The sequence below is a fragment of the Bufo gargarizans genome, chromosome 7, assembly GCF_014858855.1.
Source record: "Bufo gargarizans isolate SCDJY-AF-19 chromosome 7, ASM1485885v1, whole genome shotgun sequence".
NCBI lineage: Eukaryota > Metazoa > Chordata > Amphibia > Anura > Bufonidae > Bufo > Bufo gargarizans.
Genome location: NC_058086.1, coordinates 128,786,996 through 128,808,422, shown reverse-complemented (window position 1 = coordinate 128,808,422; position 21,427 = coordinate 128,786,996). Strand labels below are relative to the sequence as shown.

Here is a 21,427-nt window from a genome sequence, read left to right as displayed (position 1 = left end):
TTACCTTTCTTTTTGCAGGTAGGATATTGAATTTGGCCATTTTTACAGAGTCCTTTTACTTCAGTGTACATTGGCAACTCGAACCCGTCCATGCACTGAAATTCCACCATGTCACCATGTAAAAAGTTTAAGTGCAATTCTGAACTCCACTGCAGCTCCAAGTTCCTTTCTTTCATGTCAGCCACATCCAGGGTGCAGGGCTCTACGGATTATGAAATACCAGTGTGTTTCAAGGAAGCATGTAAATTCATGTAACAGTCCAGTCTAAATGGACAGGTGGTAGATGTTCAAGGTTAGACAACGTCTTTAAATGTATATGTTTGGATTATTTTTGAAGCCACACCCAGAGAAGCTGATTGAATTGCACATGTACAACAATCAAATAAAATGGTGACACTTGGAGTAGGTTTACACCAAGTTTGACAATTATGTTCAGCGTGACCATATGCAGGGGCGGACTGGGAACTTAAAGTGACCCTAGAAAAAAAAAAACCGAAATTGGCCTCATGTTGTAGGCATTTCCAAATTAACAAAAGGCATGGTCAACACAAGTAGATGGGGCCAGTAATACCATATTGCAGCAGAAAAAAATCACCCTATCAGAGCCAAAGACCACAACGCAACACAATATACTGCCCCAGCAGAAGGAAATACCAAAGTGCGCCACACAATAATTCCCTGGCAGCACAAAATGCCTCCCCAGAAGCTGCCCCACTGTGGTGGACAGCTCCAGCTGCCATGTTCTGCCCTCCTACACCAGCTGCCTCAGGATAGCAATACTGCTGAATTCAGGAGGTACATAAGCACTTGACACCCTGGGAAGGTCACTACATATGTTGACTGGCTGGAAGCAGTGAGAAGGGCTCAGGAGGCCACCTGGGCATGGACCCACCAGGAAGTTTCCATGTAGTCTATGGCCAGTCTGCCCCTGACCATATGATACAGTCTTCTGAATGTATGTCCCAGATGCCTTCAACTGTATGCCTATATGATGTTTCCATCTTAAAGGGGTTGCCCCATCTTGGCCTTTCATTACCAAAATGGGAATACCCACAGTAAGCACTAGCATTACGGAAAAGGCTAGGTGGCTGGTGATCTGCTGCCCGCTCGGCCATTTCTGTAACTCTGCCTCCACAGGCTGTGTGTTATTACCAGCTTGGCCATGAAAGGCTGAGATGGGACAGTCCCTTTAAACCCCCAAAATCAAAAATATTTCATGTTTCCAAATGTCATTCTTGAATTACCGGTCACTGACTTTCATTACTGGTGATTCTACGTTTCCCCTCAGCCAAATGTAGATAATCCGCTCTTGTATCCAACCTTACTTAAACCCTTGACATAGTCATTTCTATTTTTTTTTTTCTATATGTTGATGTCTAAGGCTGGCCATAGACATTAGATGTATGGTGGCTTCCTAACTGTACCCCAATGTCAGATATTGGGGGAAATATGTGGTGAGCATGTTGTACTTGGCGAGATAAGCCACCGCCAGGGAGATGTCAGCAAATAGCAGCAGCTTTCTGCCCTTTATCATTCACAACACATGCATATAAGCTAAGCATATAAATATGGGGCGATCAGAAGAGATCACTGTCGACTGAATGAGCATTCAGCTGACTGATATCTCAAAACCACCACCATGTTCATTGCCTGTTTTTGCATTTGCTTTAATACCATAAGATACCAACCAGTAAATTTAACAAAAACAAGCTCTTTCATGTACAGTTTCAGGATTTTTCCAATAAACTTGAAATATCAATGTGTATTACATTTTTAAACAATAGTCAAAGTATGGGAAGTAAACATGTTTCAAGTATTACAAAAAAATCATGCCTTGCTGTATCGTGCAGCTATTTTTCAGGGTGGAGTATAGCCCTTCATTGAGGTGCTATATAGCATAAATAATGAGTCCCTTAGTGACTCAATGGGCTGATGTTTATTCGGCATGAGTGCTAAATTGTCACCGATTTTAGTGAATGTTAGAATTGTTATGAAGGTTATAACATATACTCTATGATGCTCATCGCATGATGCATTCTATACTAGACACACTCCATAAATCTCTTACTTACTTAAGCATTTAGGCAGATCTGACCAGGCTCCACGTTCACAGTACACAGTTTTAGACCCTTCCATTAGGTGGAAGCTGTGGCATTTATATTCCACGGAGGAGCCATCTTCATAGCTGGCCAATGGCATTTCAACAAGTTCACCTTTAATTAATACTGGTGGGGTTTGGCAATATTTGTTGTTGACTGCACAGAAATATATAAAGTCATCAGTATCATATTTCCTTTAACCCATTATAGAGATGCATTATTTACAATGCTTGAAACCAGAAATTTGAATCAATTTTACATGTATGCTTTTTTACTACAGCTTCAGTACAAAATTTTTTTTGCATTTTTTTATGTCTTAAACTAAATTTACACATGATTTCTAGTTGAAAAGCTTTCTGTTCTTGCAGAACTCTTACATTAACAATTGCTGTAGGTTTACAGATTATTTGATTATAATAACTGGTATCTTGATAATCAGTTATTGGGTTCAACTCATAAGATGCAATTTGACCACGCCTTTATGGAGAACTACTTACCAATGCATTTAGGAGGTTCTGGCCATTTACCCTTTTTGCATGTTAGTTCTTTTGGCCCTTCTATTTCATATCCATCAGCACACTTGTATTGAATAGCATTACCGCTATGATAAACCTCCAGACTCCTAATTGCATTCCCATTTTCTATCTGTGGGGGTTTATCACATATTATCTTTTGTTTGAGTTCTGTCGAAAGCAAATGAGAGAAGCAAATATTATCGCGCTACATCCATCAAACATTCAATCAGCTTCTATGGATCAGATCAACCGATTCCTGGGGTAGACATTAACTGCTAATAACCGGGGTAGCTATCTTTTGAGAGGGTTTGTCTTTAATCCGGTCCCTCTATAGGTGGCCATTCACATTAGTCTAAAGTTGATCAATGAATGAGTATCAACCAGCTGGCCAACAACAGACCATAATCGTGTGAAAAGAAGTTGGCTGTATTTGAAACCTTTGCCTTATAGTTGGGTGAAAGATCTTTAGCCCATTGACCAGTTTCATTAACCACTTCCAGCCCGGGCCATTTACCCCCTTCCTGACAAGGGCTAATTTTGCTAATCTAACATGTGTCACTTTATGTGGTAATAACTTTGGAATGCTTTTACTTATCCAAGCCATTCAGAGATTATTTTCTCGTGACACATTGTAATTCATGTGAATGGTAAATTTGAGTCAATATGCTTTACCTTTATTTATTTAAAAAAATCCAAAAGTTAACTAATATGTGAAAATTCACAGTTTTCTAAATTTTTATCTCTCTGCTTTTAAGACAGATATTGATGCATCATAAAATATTTATTAATTAACATTCCCCATATGTCTACTTTATGTTGGCATAATTTTAGTGATTTAAGTTAATTTTTTTAGGCCACTAGAAGGTTTAGAATTTTAGAAGCAATTTTTTATATTTTTAAGAAAATTTCCAAAGTCAACTTTTTAAAGGACCAGTTCAGTTCATAATAGAACCAACCCATAAATGACCCTATTTTAGAAATCACACCCCTCAAACTTGAAAACTGGTTATAGAAATGTTGTTAACCCTTTAGGTATTCCACAGGAATTAAAGCAAAAAGAGGTGAAATTTCAAAACGTCACTTTTGCAGATTTTGCTGAAAAATGAAAAATACTAATTTTTTTTTACAAGAAAATAGTGCTTTAGGTCCAAATTTTTTTTTTCACAAACGAAAACAGGAGAATATCCCCCCCTCAATTTTCTACCCACTTTCTCCTGAATACAGTAACACTCCAATTGTGGTCATAAACTGGAGGGGCGGCATCTGGATTTTCTAACTTGGAATTTTTCTGTCATGGTTTTTAAGAGCAATCATTTATTTTATTTTTGTGAGACAAGCTGTAGTTTTTATTGGCACCATTTTGGTGTACATTTGGCTTTCTGGTTGGTGAAGTCACAAAAAAGCTGTTTGGTGTCATTTTTCTTATTTTTTTTTACACCGTTCACTTGATGGGGTAGTTCATGTGCTATTTTTTATAGATCTGGTCATTACGGACGCAACGATACCAAATATGTCTACGTTTTTTTTAATGTTTTTACACAATAAACATTTTTTTTTTTTAAATCATGTTTTTGTGTTGCCATTTTCTTAGAGCCATATTTTTTTTCATTTTTTATGACTATAGTCTTTTGCTGGCCGAGGTGATGTTTTTGTTGCTACCATTTTGGGGTATATACGACTTTTTGATTGATTGATTGATATGATGTTTTTTGTGAGATTATTAAAAAACAGTTTTGGCATAATTTTTTTTTTTTTTTTTTTTTTTTACACTGTTTACTTGATGGGGTAGATCATGTGATATTTTTGTAGAGCCAATTGTTATGGACTTGGCGATACCAAATATGTCTATTTTTTCATTATTGTTTTTACATTTTACACAATAAGAGCATTTTTTTTGTGTTGCAATTTTCATAGAGCCATATTATTTTTTTTTTTCTGGCTATGGTTTTGTGTGGGGGCTAATTTTTTGCGGGATGAGGTAACATTTTTATTGCTACCATTTTGGGGTACATACGACTTTTTGATTGATTAACATTATGTTTTTTTGTGAGGAGAGCTCACAAAAAAATTTGTTTTGGCGCAATGTTTTTTTTTTTTACGGCTTTCACCTGATGGGGTAGATCATATCATATTATAGACCCCGTCGTTGTGGACGCTGTGATACCAAATATGTATTTTTTATTTTTAACATTTTTTAAATAACGTATTTGGGGTAATTTTTTTTTTGTGAAACTCTTTTTGATTTTTTCAAAACACTTTATTTATTTTTTTACATTTTTTTATTTTACATATACAAGACCTCTGGGGGATATTTAACTTCATAATTTTTTTTTGTAGCCCCAGTTACAGGGGAAATACACCCCCCAGAGAGGCTGTACAGCAGTATACAGCGCTGTACAGCCTCAGTGCAGGGCTGATCGAGGTCTGTGGAAGACCCGACAGCTCCTGCGCTCTCCCGGCCCCGGTGGTCACATGACCACCAGGCAGGGACAGGAAGCGGCATAGTGCTTTCTGATCTGTCGAGCGCTGTGTATACAGAGATCTAGAAGGCTAGGCCATCCAGGAATGGTCCCTACCTTTTCTCTGGGGTGCCCTGCTGTCACTGACAGCTGGCCCCCTACTCGGCAGCTGCCAGATTAGCGCGCAGCTGCGATCTCTGAATGGACGTTCCATGGACATTTATAGTTAATGGGCGGTTGGGAAGTGGTTAAACATGTATGGCCAGTTTGAACAACTGTATCAACCAAGAATAGGGGTGGCCATTAAACATTAGTCTAAAGTTGATGAAAACGGAAGATTTCAACCAAAATGAAAGTTCGCCACTTGAAATGTAACAATGAACTATCATTTTAGTTGACCGATGACTAAGCATTATCTTTTGAAAAGAAGTTGGCCGTGTTTAATATTTGTAGTCCAAAGAAATACCATTCTTTCAAAGAAAGATCGTTCGTGAATGAAAGATCTTTCTTTGAAAGAATGTTCCCAGAGCTTTTGTCCATTGCCCAGTTTCATTGAATGTGCATGGGCAATTTGAACAACTGTGACTGCCAATGTGGACTAAAGTGTGTATGGTTGTGTCTGTGAAAGGATTGTTCACCAGATGTTTGTTTGTTCAACCACCAACCAATTTCTATCTAAGGCTACTTTCACACATGCGTTTAGGTGCGGATCCGTCTGGTATTTGCACAGTCGGATCCGCACCTATAATGCAAACGCTGGTATCCGCTCAGAACGGATCCGTCTGCATAACTCAGTCCAAAAAAAGTCTAAGGCCTCTTTCACACGGGCGTCAGTTTTTTTGCCCGGATAAGAGCCGGGTGCGTTGCGGGAAAATGTGCGATTTTCCCGTGCGAGTGCAAAACATTGTCATGCGTTGCACTCACGTGAGAAAAATCGCGCATGTTTGGTACCCAAACCCGAACTTCTTCATAGAAGTTCGGGCTTGGGATTGATGTTCTGAAGATTGTATTATTTTCCCTTATAACATGGTTATAAGGGAAAATAATAGCATTCTGAATACAGAATGCATAGTAAACCAGCGCTAGAGGGGTTAAAAAAAAGAAATAAATAATTTAACTCACCTTAGTCCACTTGATCACGAAGCCCGGCATCTCCTGGTGTCTCCTCTGCGCTGAACAGGACCTGGGGTGAGCTGCTCCATTAAATACAGGTTAAGGACCTTCGATGACGTCACTCCAGTCATCACATGGTCTTTTACCATGGTGAATCACCATGGTAAAAGACCATGTGATGACTGGAGTGACGTCATCGAAGGTCCTTAACCGGTATTTAATGGAGCAGCTCACCTGAGGTCCTGTTCATCAGCAGAGGAGACACAAGGAGATGCCGGCTTCGCGATCAAGTGGACTAAGGTGAGTTAAATATTTCTTTTTTTTAACCCCTCTAGCGCTGGTTTACTATGCATTCTGTATTCAGAATGCTATTATTTTCCCTTATAACCATGTTATAAGGGAAAATAATAATGATCGGGTCTCCATCCCGATCGTCTCCTAGCAACCGTGCGTGCAAATCGCACGGCATCCGTACTTGCTTGCGGATGCCATCCGATTTTCACACACCCCATTCACTTCTATGGGGCCTGCGTCACGTCAAAATCGGACAATATAGAGCATGCTGCGATTTCAACTGAACGCACAAGTGATGCGTTAAAAACAACGCTCATGTGCACAGCCCCATAGAAATGAATGGGTCAGGATTTAGTGCGGGTGCCATACGTTCGCCGCACGGATCGCACCCGCACGGAAAACTCGCCCGTGTGAAAGGGGCCTAAGTGTAAATTAAACGGATCCGTCCTGACTTACACTGAAAGTCACTGGGGGATGGATCCATTTACAATTGCACCATATTGTGTCAATGTAAACGGATCCGTCCCCATTGACTTACATTGTAAGTCAGGACGGATCAGTTTGGCTCCGCATCACCAGGCGGACACCAAAACGCTGCTAGCAGCATTTTGGTGTCTGCCTCCAGAGCGGAATGGAGGCGGAATGGAGCCAAACATGCATTCTGAGCGGATCCTTATCCATTCAGAATGCATTGGGGCTAAACTCATCCGTTTGGGGCCGCTTGTGAGAACCTTGAAATGGATCTCGCAGGCGGACTCAGAAACCGCAGTGTCAAAGTAGCCTAATGTGTATGGCCACCTTAAGATGTGTATGACTGTCTCTACAAAACAGTTGTTCACCCAATGATCGTTTGTTTAACTGCTGTTCTACCATCAACCAACTTCTATATACAGTGTTTGGCCACCTTAACCTGTGATATATTACTGGTACTGTTTATTTAAAGGGAACCTGTCGCATTGGGCATAGTGTATGAGATGACAGCAGCATGTTTTAGAGCAGGAAAAGTTGAGGAGACTGATAAATTATTTTGTGGGAAAAGATTCAGTAAAATGTGTATTTTAGGCTACTTTCACACTAGCGTTCGGGCGGATCCGTTCTGAACGGATCCGCTCATAATAATGCAGACGGAGGCTCCGTTCAGAACGGATCCGTCTGCATTATTTTTAGCATAGAACAGCTAAGTGTGAAAATAGCCTAGTACGGATCCGTCCAGACTTTCAATGTAAGGTCAATGGGGGACGGATCCGCTTGAAGATTGAGCCACATTGTGGCATCTTCAAACGGATCCGTCCCCATTGACTTACATTGAAAGTCTGGACGGATCCGCACGCCTCCGCACGGCCAGGCGGACACCCGAACGCTGCAAGCAGCGTTCAGCTGTCCGCCTGTCCGTGCGGAGGCGAGCGGAGCGGAGGCTGAACGCCGCCAGACTGATGCAGTCTGAGCGGATCCGCCTCCATTCAGACTGCATCAGGGCTGGACGGCTGCGTTCGGGTCCGCTCGTGAGCTCCTTCAAACGGAGCTCACGAGCGGAAACCCGAACGCTAGTGTGAAAGTAGCCTTATACATTTAAATTCCTGCTTATTCTGGGTTTTGACATCAAGAAGGCAGTACTGTCAGTGATTGACAGCTATCGCTGTATACACAGTCCTAGAGGGAAGGCTGTCAATCACTGATAGGACCACCTGCTTGACTCCAAAGCCCAGAATGAGAAGAAATTTAAAGTTATACCGAATTGTTTACCATAAAAGTATACATCAATCTGCTCAGCTTCTCCCGCTCTATAAAATGCTGCGGATAGATTATCTCGCATTTTTATGGTGTCAGGTTCCCTTTAACATTATTTGACTGGGGCTGCCATATACAGTAATGTATTATCAGTTGAACCCACCCAGAATGATTGGTTTAAACAACAGTCTAATATATGTGGGAAGCTAAAAACACTAGTGATACACCGGCGCTTGCACTGAGATAGACTGACGCAGCGGTACCGCAACGGTATCGCCACCGTTGAGAATCAAAGTAAATGATGTGTGTAATATATATGTTAGGTACTGCGCGACATGTACCCCCTATTGCTCTCCTGGCCTATGTTGCACTATGAAGGTCCGCAGTAAATATTACAGAAACTTGCAGATTAATGGGATACCTTAATCCTGGATGTTCCTCTGCATGGGCTGTTCTTCTGCGTCTTTCTCGTTTTTTCTTTTTTCTTTTCTTTTGAGTGCCGTTTGGGATGAGGAAAGTTGTAGGGGGCTGAGCCCTAGTGATGATAAATGATTTTTCTAAAAATACGAAGCTTGTCCCGGCCGGTGACACAGCTCGTGGTTAAGAAGAACCGCTTGTTCGCGCTCGCTTACAAAAATACAAAAAAATGACCCAACAGAAGGGTTCAAAAAGAAACTAAATGAACTGGTCAAGAAGGGAAGAACAGAAGCCATTCTAAATACAAAAGAGGCCGAATACATAGAAACAAAACAACCCAGAATTGCCGCGTTTTATTACAATCCAAAAATACACAAAAGTACAACAGACCCCCCAGGAAGACCTATAATATCAGGAGTAGAATGCCTGACAAGCAATCTATCGGAATACATAGACCGCTTCCTGCAACCATGTGTAGACCTACTACCAACACATCTAAAAGACACCCAGCACATCCTGAACATACTAAACCAAGTAAAATGGGAACCAAACGACATCCTAGGGACCCTGGATGTTAAATCTTTATACACCATCATTGAAAATGAGAAAGGATGCAACGCAGTCAAACGTGTCTGCAGAAGCAAGGAATCCTGGCAGAAAAACAAATAAACTTCATTGGTGCATGTATCATGTTCATCCTCAAAAGAAATTATTTTATATTTGAGGACACATTCTATATACAGCAGTGGGGCACCGCGATGGGGACGAGATTCGCACCGGGGTTCGCAAACATATATGTCGGTCAGTGGGAGCATCAAGTCATCTATCCCCACGGCGAGCTCCGGTCGAATCTCGTCCTATGGAAACGCTTTATAGATGACATTATATTCATCTGGGCAGGGGAAAAAGAAGAACTGAATACATTTTTTAAAGAAATCAACAGCAATGAGTACCATCTGGAATTCACACCAATATTCAGTCAGAGTGAAATCAATTTCCTGGACTTAACCATCTATATAGAGGATGGCAATATACAAACCAGAACATACAACAAACCTACAGATGTCAATGGCTTCATCTCCCACGAAAGCTGCCATCTTCCACAGTGGCTGGAAAATATTCCAAAGGGACGATTCATGAGAATAAAACGCAACTGTACAAAGGAAAGTGAATATCAAACAGAGGCGAATAAAATGCAGAAGAAATTCGTAGAGAGAGGCTACAACAAGGAAAAACTCCTAATACAGAAAGAACTAGTAGGAAAACTAGACAGACAGGAGTTAATCACCCCAAAAAAAGAGAAAAAAACAGAAGACAACATAAAAGAGGGGACCTTTGAAATACCACCCATCATCACACAGTATAACAGTCAAGCAGGAACACTAAGAAGGATAATCAAAAAACATTGGGAAACCCTAAAGGAGGATAAAATAATAGGAGATCAGATACCCAAATCCCAAATTCATCTATAGGAAAGCCAAAAATGTGGGAAGCATAATAGCCCCCACTAATAAATGCCTGAGCAAGAAAAATTATAATCAAAATACCATTTTTGGACAAAAACCCCAGGGAGGTTTTTTCCCATGTGGCCATTGCGGTGTCTGCAAAAAATTAAAAACGAACAAAAAACAGCACACAAATATGGAAATAAAAAATGAGTGGACAGGAGACACAGAAACATACAAAATAAAGGACCATATAACCTGCAGAAGTCAGGGCGCAATATACGCTATAACATGTCCGTGCAAAAAAACATATATAGGACGCACTAAGAGGACCATAAGCAAAAGAATAGGGGAACATATCTATAACATAGGGAGGAAATATGAGGGCCACCCACTCTCTAGACATTACAAGGAGAAACACGGAGGAAACCACAGCGGTACCACTTTCTGTGGCATTGAAATGGTTAAAAAAGATAAAAGGGGAGGAGATTTTATCAAAAAAAATGTCCAGATCAGAAAGCCGCTGGATATTCAATCTAAATACTCTGGTACCCTCGGGATTAAATTCTGAGATAGAACTATTTGCCTTTCACTAAAAATCAATCAAGAATGCCAGGGATTTAAGAGTTAAGGAAGGGAGGAGATACAGACCCTTAAAAGCAGCAGCAGGAGCCAGAGGAATCATCCCTGACGAAGATTAGCGAACTAATCGAAACGCGTTGGAGTAAACTTTGGTCCTCCTGGTCCACCGTAGCCACTACCGTGACGTCACGCAGCGCTCCAAGCGAGCGCGAACAAGCGGTTCTTCTTAACCACGAGCTGTGTCACCGGCCGGGACAAGCTTCGTATTTTTTTAAAAATCATTTATCATCACTAGGGCTCAGCCCCCTACACCTTTCCTCATCCCAAATGGCACTCAAAAGAAAAGAAAAAACTAGAAAGACGCAGAAGAACAGCCCGTGCAGAGGAACATCCAGGATTAAGGTATCCCATTAATCTGCAAGTTTCTGTAATATTTACTGCGGACCTTCATAGTGCAACATAGGCCAGGAGAGCAATAGGGGGTACATGTCGCGCAGTACCTAACATATATATGTGGGAAGCTCCCGACTTTCCCCTGACAGACGATGTCGGGGGTGAGAAGGTTAGGACGAAGTGAATATTTTTGCCCTATCCTTTTGTTTTTCTGAGAGATAAGCTGCCACCAGAAATGTCTGGCATCGGCTGTCTTCCCTCTCCCTATTGGATACATGTACATGTTCAGGAGGGAGTTGGGAGAGATAGATTTCAGACATCAGCTGTAGAATGTGTATGGCAGACTTCGTATACTTTTTTGTGGGAAAAGATGCAGTATAACCTTCCCTGCATAACTGTTCCTACAGAGGTAACTAGGACCGCTCACTGCACTACTATAGCATTAAAAGAGCAGAGATTTAAATGAATATATTCCAAGTTAGGCCTCATGCACACGACCGTTGTTCTGGTCCGTGTCCGCATTCACTTCAATGGGGCCGCAAAAGATGCGGACAGCACTCCGTGTGCAGTCCGCATCCGTTGCTCCGTTCCCTGGCCCCGCAAAAAAATTATAACATGTCCTATTCTTGTCCATTTTGCGGACAAGAATAGGCATTTCTACAATGGGCCGCCTGTTCCGTTCCTCAAATTGCAGAAGGCACATGGGCGGCTTCCGTGTTTTGAGGATCCGCAATTCGCGGACTGCAAAAAACGGAATGGTCGTGTGCATGAGGCCTTATACTGTGTATTTTCCTCCAAAACAATCCATTTGCCCCACTCCTGCTGTATACCATGCTGCCCACAGATGTAATTGCATGTACAAAGTGACACGTTACCTTTAAATACTTGGTACTTGATACACGGTGGTCACTGCTGCTGAAACGAATTATAGATGACAATATTTCACTTACGCACACAACTAGGTGGAGTTGTCCAGTGTCCATTCTCACAATGGATTTGCTCAGGTCCAATTAACATATAGTTATCATCACAATCATAATGTGCCTTGTCTCCAACACGATGCAAGGTGGGACTGCTGAGAAGGATACCATGGGCAGGTCTGGGTGGAGGAGGACACCTATTCTTTCTTTCTGTAAAAAACAATTGATATTTTCATTGATAACTAACCACTTCCTCCTGAAGCCACTTTTCTTTTTTTCCTATCCACCTTCTAAGAACCGATATGTTATTTTTCTGTTCAAATTGCCTTATAAATTCTTGTTTTTTTTATATACCAATTAATCATATCATATCATGTATTTACAAAAAGCAATACTGTTGCTTTCTGTTTCTATTGTTCTTATGATGTTCGCTGTGCAGCAAAAATTACTTTACCTTTATTTTGTATGTCAGTATGGTTGCAGCAATACTAGTTTTATATGGTTTTGTTTTATATTGCTCCAACTGCAATTAGTTGTCCAAAACTGGAACCTCACCCAGTAGTACCTTCTCCTGATGACAGGTTGTCCACTGAAACCACTCCCTGATACCCAGACGGGCACCTCGGCAAAATGGAAATGAAGCTATCCCACACTTCGAAGAACCATTCCACTCTCTGCTCCATGTGGAGAGAGGCCTCCACCCAATCTATATGTATTATGTATAATAGTTTCTCTAAAACAGTTTCAGCTGAGTGGATAAAGGATGCAACCAAGTCTACAAATTGCTCATGTCCCTGTGGAAGCCACAAAGTGCAAAAGCCTGTAACAGCCAGGGATGCAGTGAAATTTGGCAGAATCTAAATACTCAAAGGGTCCCAAGGGGTAGAAGAAGTTAAGTGAGAACTTTTGGATCAATTGGCAATTCCAGACTATGATGAATGTGTCCCCAGGAACACCGCATCTAAAACAAGCATCTGATTAATATATTCCCATTCTTTACCCTCTACTAGGAGCAAGGTAAGCTCTATGAGAGATTTGTAGACTAATTTCCATGAATCATGCAGAGGGAAGGCATTCCATATATGCCTATAAGGTCTTCAGAAGCATGGAGGGCTTGGCCACTGGCAGTTCAGTAGACCATTGGAAAAAAGCAGTGGTTGTAGAGGACTGTATGTTGAAGGAGGCTGGGGAGGAGATGATGTTAGTTACATGAGACTATATTTCGGAAGGGGGCTGTAGATAGAGAGGGATGTTATTTACATAGGACTGTATATTGGAGGGGGTTGGAGAGATGGTGTGATGTTATTTACATGGGACTGTATGGTAGAGGGAGGAATATAACTACAGGGGGCATTATAAACGCTGGGGGCACTTCAAGGTGAGCATTATAACAGTAGGGTGAAGTATAAATACTGGTGGCACTGTAGGGGTATTATAAATGCATTATAGGTGTTCTTATTACTACTGGGGGCTTATAGGGGGACTTATAGATTTGCCTTATTTCTACTAAGAGCACTATGGGGGTCTTATTGCTACTGAGGGGTCTGCAGAGAGCTTTATTACCACTGGAGGAACAATTGGGGGCCTTATTTCTAATGGGGGCTCTGTGAGGGCATTATTAATACTGGAGGGCTCTTCTACTGGGGAACATTATCATGGTTGGGGGCAGTATTTCTAATGGCGGTATTCTAGAAGGGAATTACTATTGGTGGGACTATGAGGAGCACTATTATTATGGGGGGGGGGGCACACATTTTTCTTCAGGATACTATTTGAGGGTATTGGGAAGCGCAGTGAGCAGCAGGATAACACTGTGGGGACTCCAGGTTGGGGGATGATGATAGAAAAGTCACATTTAATTCAAAATGGTGGTCGCGCTTGCCTTCCACAGACTCCAGCCTCCAAGTGTAGAAAGAGATAATACTATATATTATATATTATACTATATAATACTATATATCCACTCCACCTCCCTTTGGATCCTTCCCATGACACTTCTTAAAATGCATCGGAACACTGTGAGTTTCCATACCCTTTTTTATATTGTTAATGTGTTCCTGTATTTGTGTTTTTAATTTCCGTAGAGTTCTTCCGATATACAGTAAACCACACGGACACCTGAACAGGTAAATAACTCCCATTTGTTCACAGCTTATTTCTCCTTTGATGTTATACTCCACCGCATTCTTAGCAACTATTTTCTGCATATTTCTCTGCTTTTTCTCATCTCTGGTGCGGTTCCTGCATGCAATGCAGAAACCGCACCATGTGAACTGTTTTTTTTCCTCTTTTTTTTTTTTTTTTATGGGCATATGGCTATGTACCAAGGTGTCACGCAAATTTGGAGTTTTTCTGTATAAAATCTCCGGTCTCGCCGGAATAACATCCCCCAAAGTAGGGTAATTTTGTAACACGGACCAATTCTTTCTTATTATGTTCTTGATGGGACCTGCAATAGCATTCAACTGTGTGAAAAATGTGAACCTAAAGTCTTTTGCGTCTCCTCTTACTCTCTTATTATACTTATTCTCCACTCCATGTTTTATCTCTTTGTGCACTTTCTGTAATTTCTCCTTATTATGTCCTTTTTCTTCAAAACATTCTTTTATAGTTTGACTTTGTTCATCAAAATCTTTTTTATCTGTACAATTCCTATATACTCATTAGCTGTCCTTTCGGTATATTTTTCAACCAGGGTCCATAATGGCAACTGGTTGTATCTATATATCCATTCACATCAGTAGGTTTAAAAAACGTCTTTGGTTTTAATGTGCTTCCTTTAACTGATTTTGTGAGGTCCAAAAAAATTGATCTCCGCTGAAATAATCTCGGTAGTAAAAACCAAATTCCATATATTTCTAGTTAGACCATCGATGAAGTTCCTCAGCCCTTGCTCCTCCCCCTCCCATACTATCAAGCAGTCATCAATAAACATTTTTCATAACGTAAGTTTACCTCCTTGTTGTAATAAAGGACTTATCCTTTCTTTCTCCCATACAGACATGAAAATATTTGCAAAACTGGGGGTGAATTTCGCCCCCATTGCCGTCCCAACCTCCTGCAGGTAAAAAACTCCATCAAACCAAAAATAGTTGTTGCTAAGGCAAAAATCCAGACATTGGCAGATAAACACTCCTTGTTCGTTCGACATATCTGAATAATTTCTTGAGAGTTCTTTGACCGCTTGAATCCCCAGATGCTTCGGGATACTTGTATACAATGAAGGGACATCAGCTTTAGCCAGCCAAGTCCTTTCCGATAGAGGACCATAGGTTTTTATAATATCGAGAACACTCCCAGTGTCCTTTTAAGTAGGATGGGGAGGATTTGGCATACTTCTGTAAATAAAAGTCTATGTATTCCGTTAACCGGCTGGTAAGAGACCCAATACCAGAAACAATAGGTCTCCCCAGTGGTGTCACGGCTGAAGATGGGGGAAACCCTCAGCCGTGCGATGCCAGAAGATGTTAGTGGGTGCTCGGCCAGAACAACAGAATTAGGGAGCAGGTCACCTCCTAGCGCATCCTTAATCTGACCCTGACTCCTAGCTGTATGAGCCGACCTTGATGGTAGGAGGGCTCATACTCAGGAACCTCGGATCCCTACTGACCCTCCGACAGATCCCTGAGCTAGAAGCTGGGTAGACAACCTGTTCCTCCTGGACGCAGAGAAACAGGAGTCTAAAGTGGCCAAGCTACATAGAAAGGGGAACCTAAACAACTTATGGCAATGGCAGGTAAATGCAACAAGAATAACACCTACCTGCCACAGACACAAAGCCTGGAACCCATGTGCAAGTGCTGCTGTCCACACCAAACATAAACGGACACAGCATAGGCAGTTGTAGAAAAGACGGACGGCACTCACCCTTTTTGTGCTAATACGAAACTTATTTTTATTGGCAGTGGGTAGCGGACAACATATACAGTGGTGTAACCAGCTGAATGGGCGACGGCCGTTTCGCACCTAAGTGCTTTCTCTGGCCCGTAATCAAGTGCTCAATTCACCTGGTCTTTTAAAACAGACAGCCTGCGACGCGGAATTACCTGCGCCCAATAGGTACTGCACCTGGCCGGCGCCTGCCCCTGTGCGTCAGAGTAAACCATGTCACAGTTGAAAGACAGATAACAATACAGCAATTAAAAACAATACCATTATACTGCAATACCACATATAGCATGTACCCCGGAGAAATCGTGTCTCTACAGGAATATACCCATATCTATTTTATCGTTTAACCCCAGGGGTCCCATTGCGTTTGAGCGTAATATCCAGCTACTCTCTCGTCTGAGGAGTTCCTTGTGTCTATCGCCCCCCTGTGGTAAACTATGCAATGTTTCTATGCCGGCAAAACTGAGAGTCGAGCTGTCACCTGCATGCTCCTCCCTCACATGGTCGATCAATCGCATACAGCCTTTTCCTGTGGACAGGGAATTCAGATGTTCCCTAATTCTTTCATGGAGACCCCTGATAGTTTTGCCTATGCCTATGTAAAATCTACCACATGTACATTTAATAAGGTACACTACATAAATACTTTTGCAGGTAATGAGGGAGGTGACTTTATGTTGGATCCCTCCAAACCTCAGGATGTTCCATTGGGGATTAAACCTGCAGCATGAACAATGTCCACACCTGCGGTTACCTTTTGGTCCCCAACTCTCCAACCATGTAGTAGGTTTTTTCTCTAGGAACCTGCTGCGGACTAACTTGTCCCTCAAGGTATGACATCTCCTGAAGGCTATGATGGGTGTCGTGTTTAGGGGAACCTAAACAACGTATGGCAATGACAGGTAAATGCAACAAGAATAACACCTATCTGCCACAGACACAAAGCCTGGAACCCATGTGCAAGTGCTGCTGTCCACACCAAACATAAACGGACACAGCACACACCACACATCACACAGGAACCCAGGACCATAAGCTGCAATAGAGAAGCATACAAAAGACACACCTTCATAACATCGAGTATAACATAAACTTATACATAAACTTAAACTTATGACCACAAGGGTGGCCCCCACTGGCAGATGGTATATAAGTAGGAGGATGACTCCAGCAGACCATGGCTGAAGTACCCCTCTGACTACTGCTCTCAGCAGAGGCTAAATAGCCCATGTAGCCACACCCACACAGACACACCCAGTGTTCACACACACAGAAGGGAGTTAACCTTTCCTACACCAGGCATGGGAGAAGGCTACTGAAAATGGAGGTGTACTAACAACATCACACAAATAAACCCCGTGCACACCAAACAGGGAAAGTGCAGACAAACAGCGGCAACCGCATGCTGTGACAGTGAGCGCCTAGCAACCGCTCAGGCCGCTCCAATGCCAACAACCTTATGTTGCCAGCGGCAACCACACGTGAGGCAACAAATCCAAAGCCCTCACCTGTGGTTGAAAACATAGACCAAAACCGCTGACAACCGCATGCGACCAACGAGTCACAACCATAACCATGGTCATGACAGGTGGATTACACAGACTCTTATGTATTTTGGGCAACTGATAAATAACTGGATTGAGTGATTGGTACTATATTAAATCAAGTGGAAGGATTCACCATGTCCATTAAGAATTTTGGTATATGATGGGTGCGTGGTGTTTGATGGTTTTATGTGAAGCAATATTTTATTATTTATGAGGCAGTTGTGGCAGTTTTAGTATTTATGAAAAAATACTGTGGCTAAAAATATGTGGTAAAGGTTTATTGAAATGAACATTCTGGAATTTGATATAAGGAGGGAGGGGTGTGCCTCCCGTTTTTTTTACCTGTATAAGAAGACGCCCAAGGAAGGGTGGAGCGTTTGCCCCTGACTAAGCTTTTTTGGCGAAACCCGGGTCGGGCGGTGCTGCAGATATTTATGTTCAATGCCTGCTATTTTATTCCCCTTGTGAGTATAATAAAATGTTTAAAAAAAAACACCAAAGTTGGTGGAACTTCACTATGTACCCCAAAACCGTTTAATCCGCAGAAGGAATATCCGTGGTGGAGATCTTTTGCTGGAACTCTGTGTTGGGGCTGCACGAAAAGAGCTGGTATTATCTCTTTCTAGACTTGGAGGCTGGAGTCCTTGGACGGCAGCACGACCACCATTTTGAATTGAATGTGACTTTTGGTGAAAATTACCCACTTCACACGGTTGGTCAGCGACGCCAAGAAAAGGAGAAAAAAAACAACATACACAGTGGTGACTTTTTTATTTTATTTAAATTTAATTTTAATTTAATTTATTTGTTATAAATTATAGAAAAGTGAGGGAGCTAAGATGTCTGTGTGTCACACTCTGCAGAGATTAGGGCGGCTGAAAGAAGTTGTACGGACCAAATGGAACAGATGATGACAGAGAAGATCTACATCAGAGGAGATGTCACCTGGGAGGCCCTGGATGTGACAGGTATGTGCTGCTGTATAGCAAGTACAGAAAAATGTGGTGTGTGTGTGGGGGGGAGGGGAGGCGACTTAGAGAACTGGGCTATATTCATTGGGGCTTAGGCCCCGGATCTTTTGAGACCCTAGCAACGCCCCTGCTAATAAGCATGTTGATATGATGGAAGAGGAGGAGGACGAGAAAAGGAAGAGAACCATATACTATTTTTTGTGGTTGAAGTGGTACATAGGAATACAGTGTATTCAGTACTAGTGATGGACGAACATCGGCCAGGATGATTCGCGAACATGCGTTTGCGATCAAATGTTCGCGAACCGCACGTTCGCTGCGGGCCCCATCTACTTTATTGATCCAGTTATTGGATACCACCACCATACATTGACCAAATAACACCTCTGTACAGTGACAGGATAACACCGCCATACCGTGACTGGATAAAAGGGTATAAGAGGGCACAGTACAGGGAATGACTAGGGGCACTGCACAGGGTGTGGTAAGAGGGCACAATGCAGGGTATAAGGGGGCACAGTATGGGGTGAGGGGCACAGTCACATGACCCTGTGACATTAGAAGGTCCTTGTGGTAAATGCGGTTCATACGCCACGATAATGAGAGGCAGAGGAGCGAGACAAGGTTGTAATTATGTGGCTAGAGATACAAAATTTAGAAACCAAGCTCCCCAGAACCTGTCCTGCCGCTGATTTCGTACAGGTAGTTGTTAATGACACGTTTCTGCTGGAGCAGCCTATAAAGCATATACAAGGTGGAGTTCCAGCGCGTCTGGCAGTCACAAATCAGACGTCTGACGGGCAAGGCTGATCGTCAGCAAGGCGAGCCATGGCTGAGTAAGAACTTGTAAAATGGCCAGATTTTCCTGGCCAGCCGCAAGACGTCCTGGACCTCGGGGTTTTTGGCAACGAGTTCAGGACATGTGCCATGCACGGCACGTGTGTCATATTGCCCTATGTTTCAGCACACTCAGCAAATTGGCACCGTTGTAGCACACCACTTTACCAGCTGTCAAATTGAGCAGGGTTAGCCACTGATCAGCCTGTGACCACAGAGCTGAAAGCAGTGCAGGATCGGTGTGACTTTAGGCTTCCATGCACAACAGCCGCAGCACAGCATGGCACTGTCTCATCTGGCACGTCGAATAGGTTCTGGGGAGATTGGGGGGTGCAGCAGAAGAGGTGGTAGCAGTGGAAAAGGAGGAGTCAGCCGAGGAGGAGACGGAGAATGGTGTAGGAGGAGGAGAAGAAGAAGAGGCCGGCCTGCATGCAATCCGTGGCGGTAACATAAAATCCACACAGGTTACATGCTTGATGGCCGTCAGAAGGTTCACCCAGTGGGCAGTAAAAGTTATGTACCTTCCCTGCTCGTGTTTGCTAGACCACGTGTCTGTGGTCAGATGTATCTTGGCACCGACACTGTGTGCCAGAGATATATTAACTTGCCGCTGAACGTGGCCATATAGTTCAGGGATGCCCTTCTGGGAGACCTTCCATTGCGGTGTGCCAATGGCCACAAATTTTCTAAAGGCCCCCGAGTCCACCAATTTATATGGTAGTAGTTGACAGGCTAGCAGTTCCGACAAGCCAGCGGTCAGCCGTTGGACAAGAGGATTATCCGGCGTCATAATTTTTTTACGCTCGAACATTTGGGACACGGAAGCCTGCCTTGTGCGAGATAAAAGCAATGACAACACGGTGGAAGGTGGAGTGGAGGAGAAATGGGAGGAGTGTCATGGAACCATGAACCAGACGTACAACAGAGATGAGTGGAAATAAGAAGGCTTTATTGGAAATCAAGCCGTAGCAAAAGTCCAAACGGATGGCTAAACCGAAGCAGGGTCTTGCGTAGACAGAGGTCAGGAACCAGGAGGGTGGTCAGACGAAGCCAGGATCAGGAACCAACGGGGTAGTCAGACGAAGCCAGGATCAGGAACCAACGGGGTAGTCAGACGAAGCCAGGATCAGGAACCAACGGGGTAGTCAGACGAGGCCAGGATCAGGAACCAGAAGCAGCAGCAGTCTTAGAAGCATGTGAACACAGGAGGACCAAGCAAGGAACTGAAGCCACAGACCTTCTATATATATAAGCTAGGCATCCAGCTCCTCCCAGTGGGAAGGAGGAGCCGCAGGGTGGGAGGCTACAAGAAACCCAGAAACCAAGATGGCCGCCAGCACATGTCAAACGAAGGAGAACAGTGAGAAGGTAAGACCATGACAGTACCTCCCCCTCAAGGGCCCCTCCTCCGCGGAGTAAGGAACGGTTTCAGAGGGAAGCGTGCGTGGAAGGCTCGGAGCAACGCAGGAGCATGGACATCTGCGGAGGGAACCCAGGAACGCTCCTCTGGACCATAACCACGCCAATGGACCAAAAACTGCAACCGACCGCGGACCAGGCGTGAGTCCAGGATATTGCTCACCTCATATTCCTCACGATTGCCCACTTGGACCGGACGGGGCCGAGGAACCGAGGAAGTGAAACGATTACACACCAATGGCTTCAACAGGGAGACATGAAACACGTTGGAGATCCGCATGCCAGGAGGAAGCGCAAGGGCATAGGCTACCGGGTTTACCCTGTGAAGCACTCGGAAGGGACCAACAAAGCGAGGCGCCAGCTTGGGAGTGGGCACTCGAAGGTTGAGGTTGCGGGTGGACAACCATACACGGTCTCCGACCTGGTAGGAAGGAGCGGGCGCTCGTCTGCGATTAGCCTGGAGTCTCTGGCGTTGCGCAGAGACCTCAAGGGACCTCTGGATCTGTACCCAAGAAGTACGTAGGACGGAAAGGTGATCCTCCACAGCCGGAGTATCCTGGGGAGAGAATACCTCCGGTAACACGGCAGGTTGGAACCCATAATTGGCCATGAAGGGAGACGTCCCAGAGGAAGAGTTCACCGCCGTGTTCCTGGCAAATTCAGCCCAAGGCAGGAGGTCAACCCAATTGTCTTGGTGATCGGAGACATAGCAACGAAGGAATTGCTCCAAGGCCTGATTGGATCGTTCTGCGGCCCCATTGGACTGAGGGTGGTAGGCCGAGGAGAAAGAGAGATGA

The 21,427-nt window shown here is 43.4% G+C and overlaps 1 protein-coding gene across 1 annotated transcript in view; it reads right to left on the bottom strand.

The window, feature by feature from the left end:
* LOC122943297 (coagulation factor XIII B chain-like) overlaps positions 1-21,427 on the bottom strand; it is an 83,134-nt gene that overhangs the window by 3,332 nt on the left and 58,375 nt on the right. The window contains exons 6-9 of the mRNA XM_044300925.1: positions 11,996-12,175; positions 2,597-2,782; positions 2,073-2,255; positions 5-202 (exon numbers count right to left, since the gene is read on the bottom strand). Coding sequence (XP_044156860.1) covers positions 5-202; positions 2,073-2,255; positions 2,597-2,782; positions 11,996-12,175 — 747 coding nt within the window. The remainder of the gene's footprint in view (positions 1-4; positions 203-2,072; positions 2,256-2,596; positions 2,783-11,995; positions 12,176-21,427) is intronic.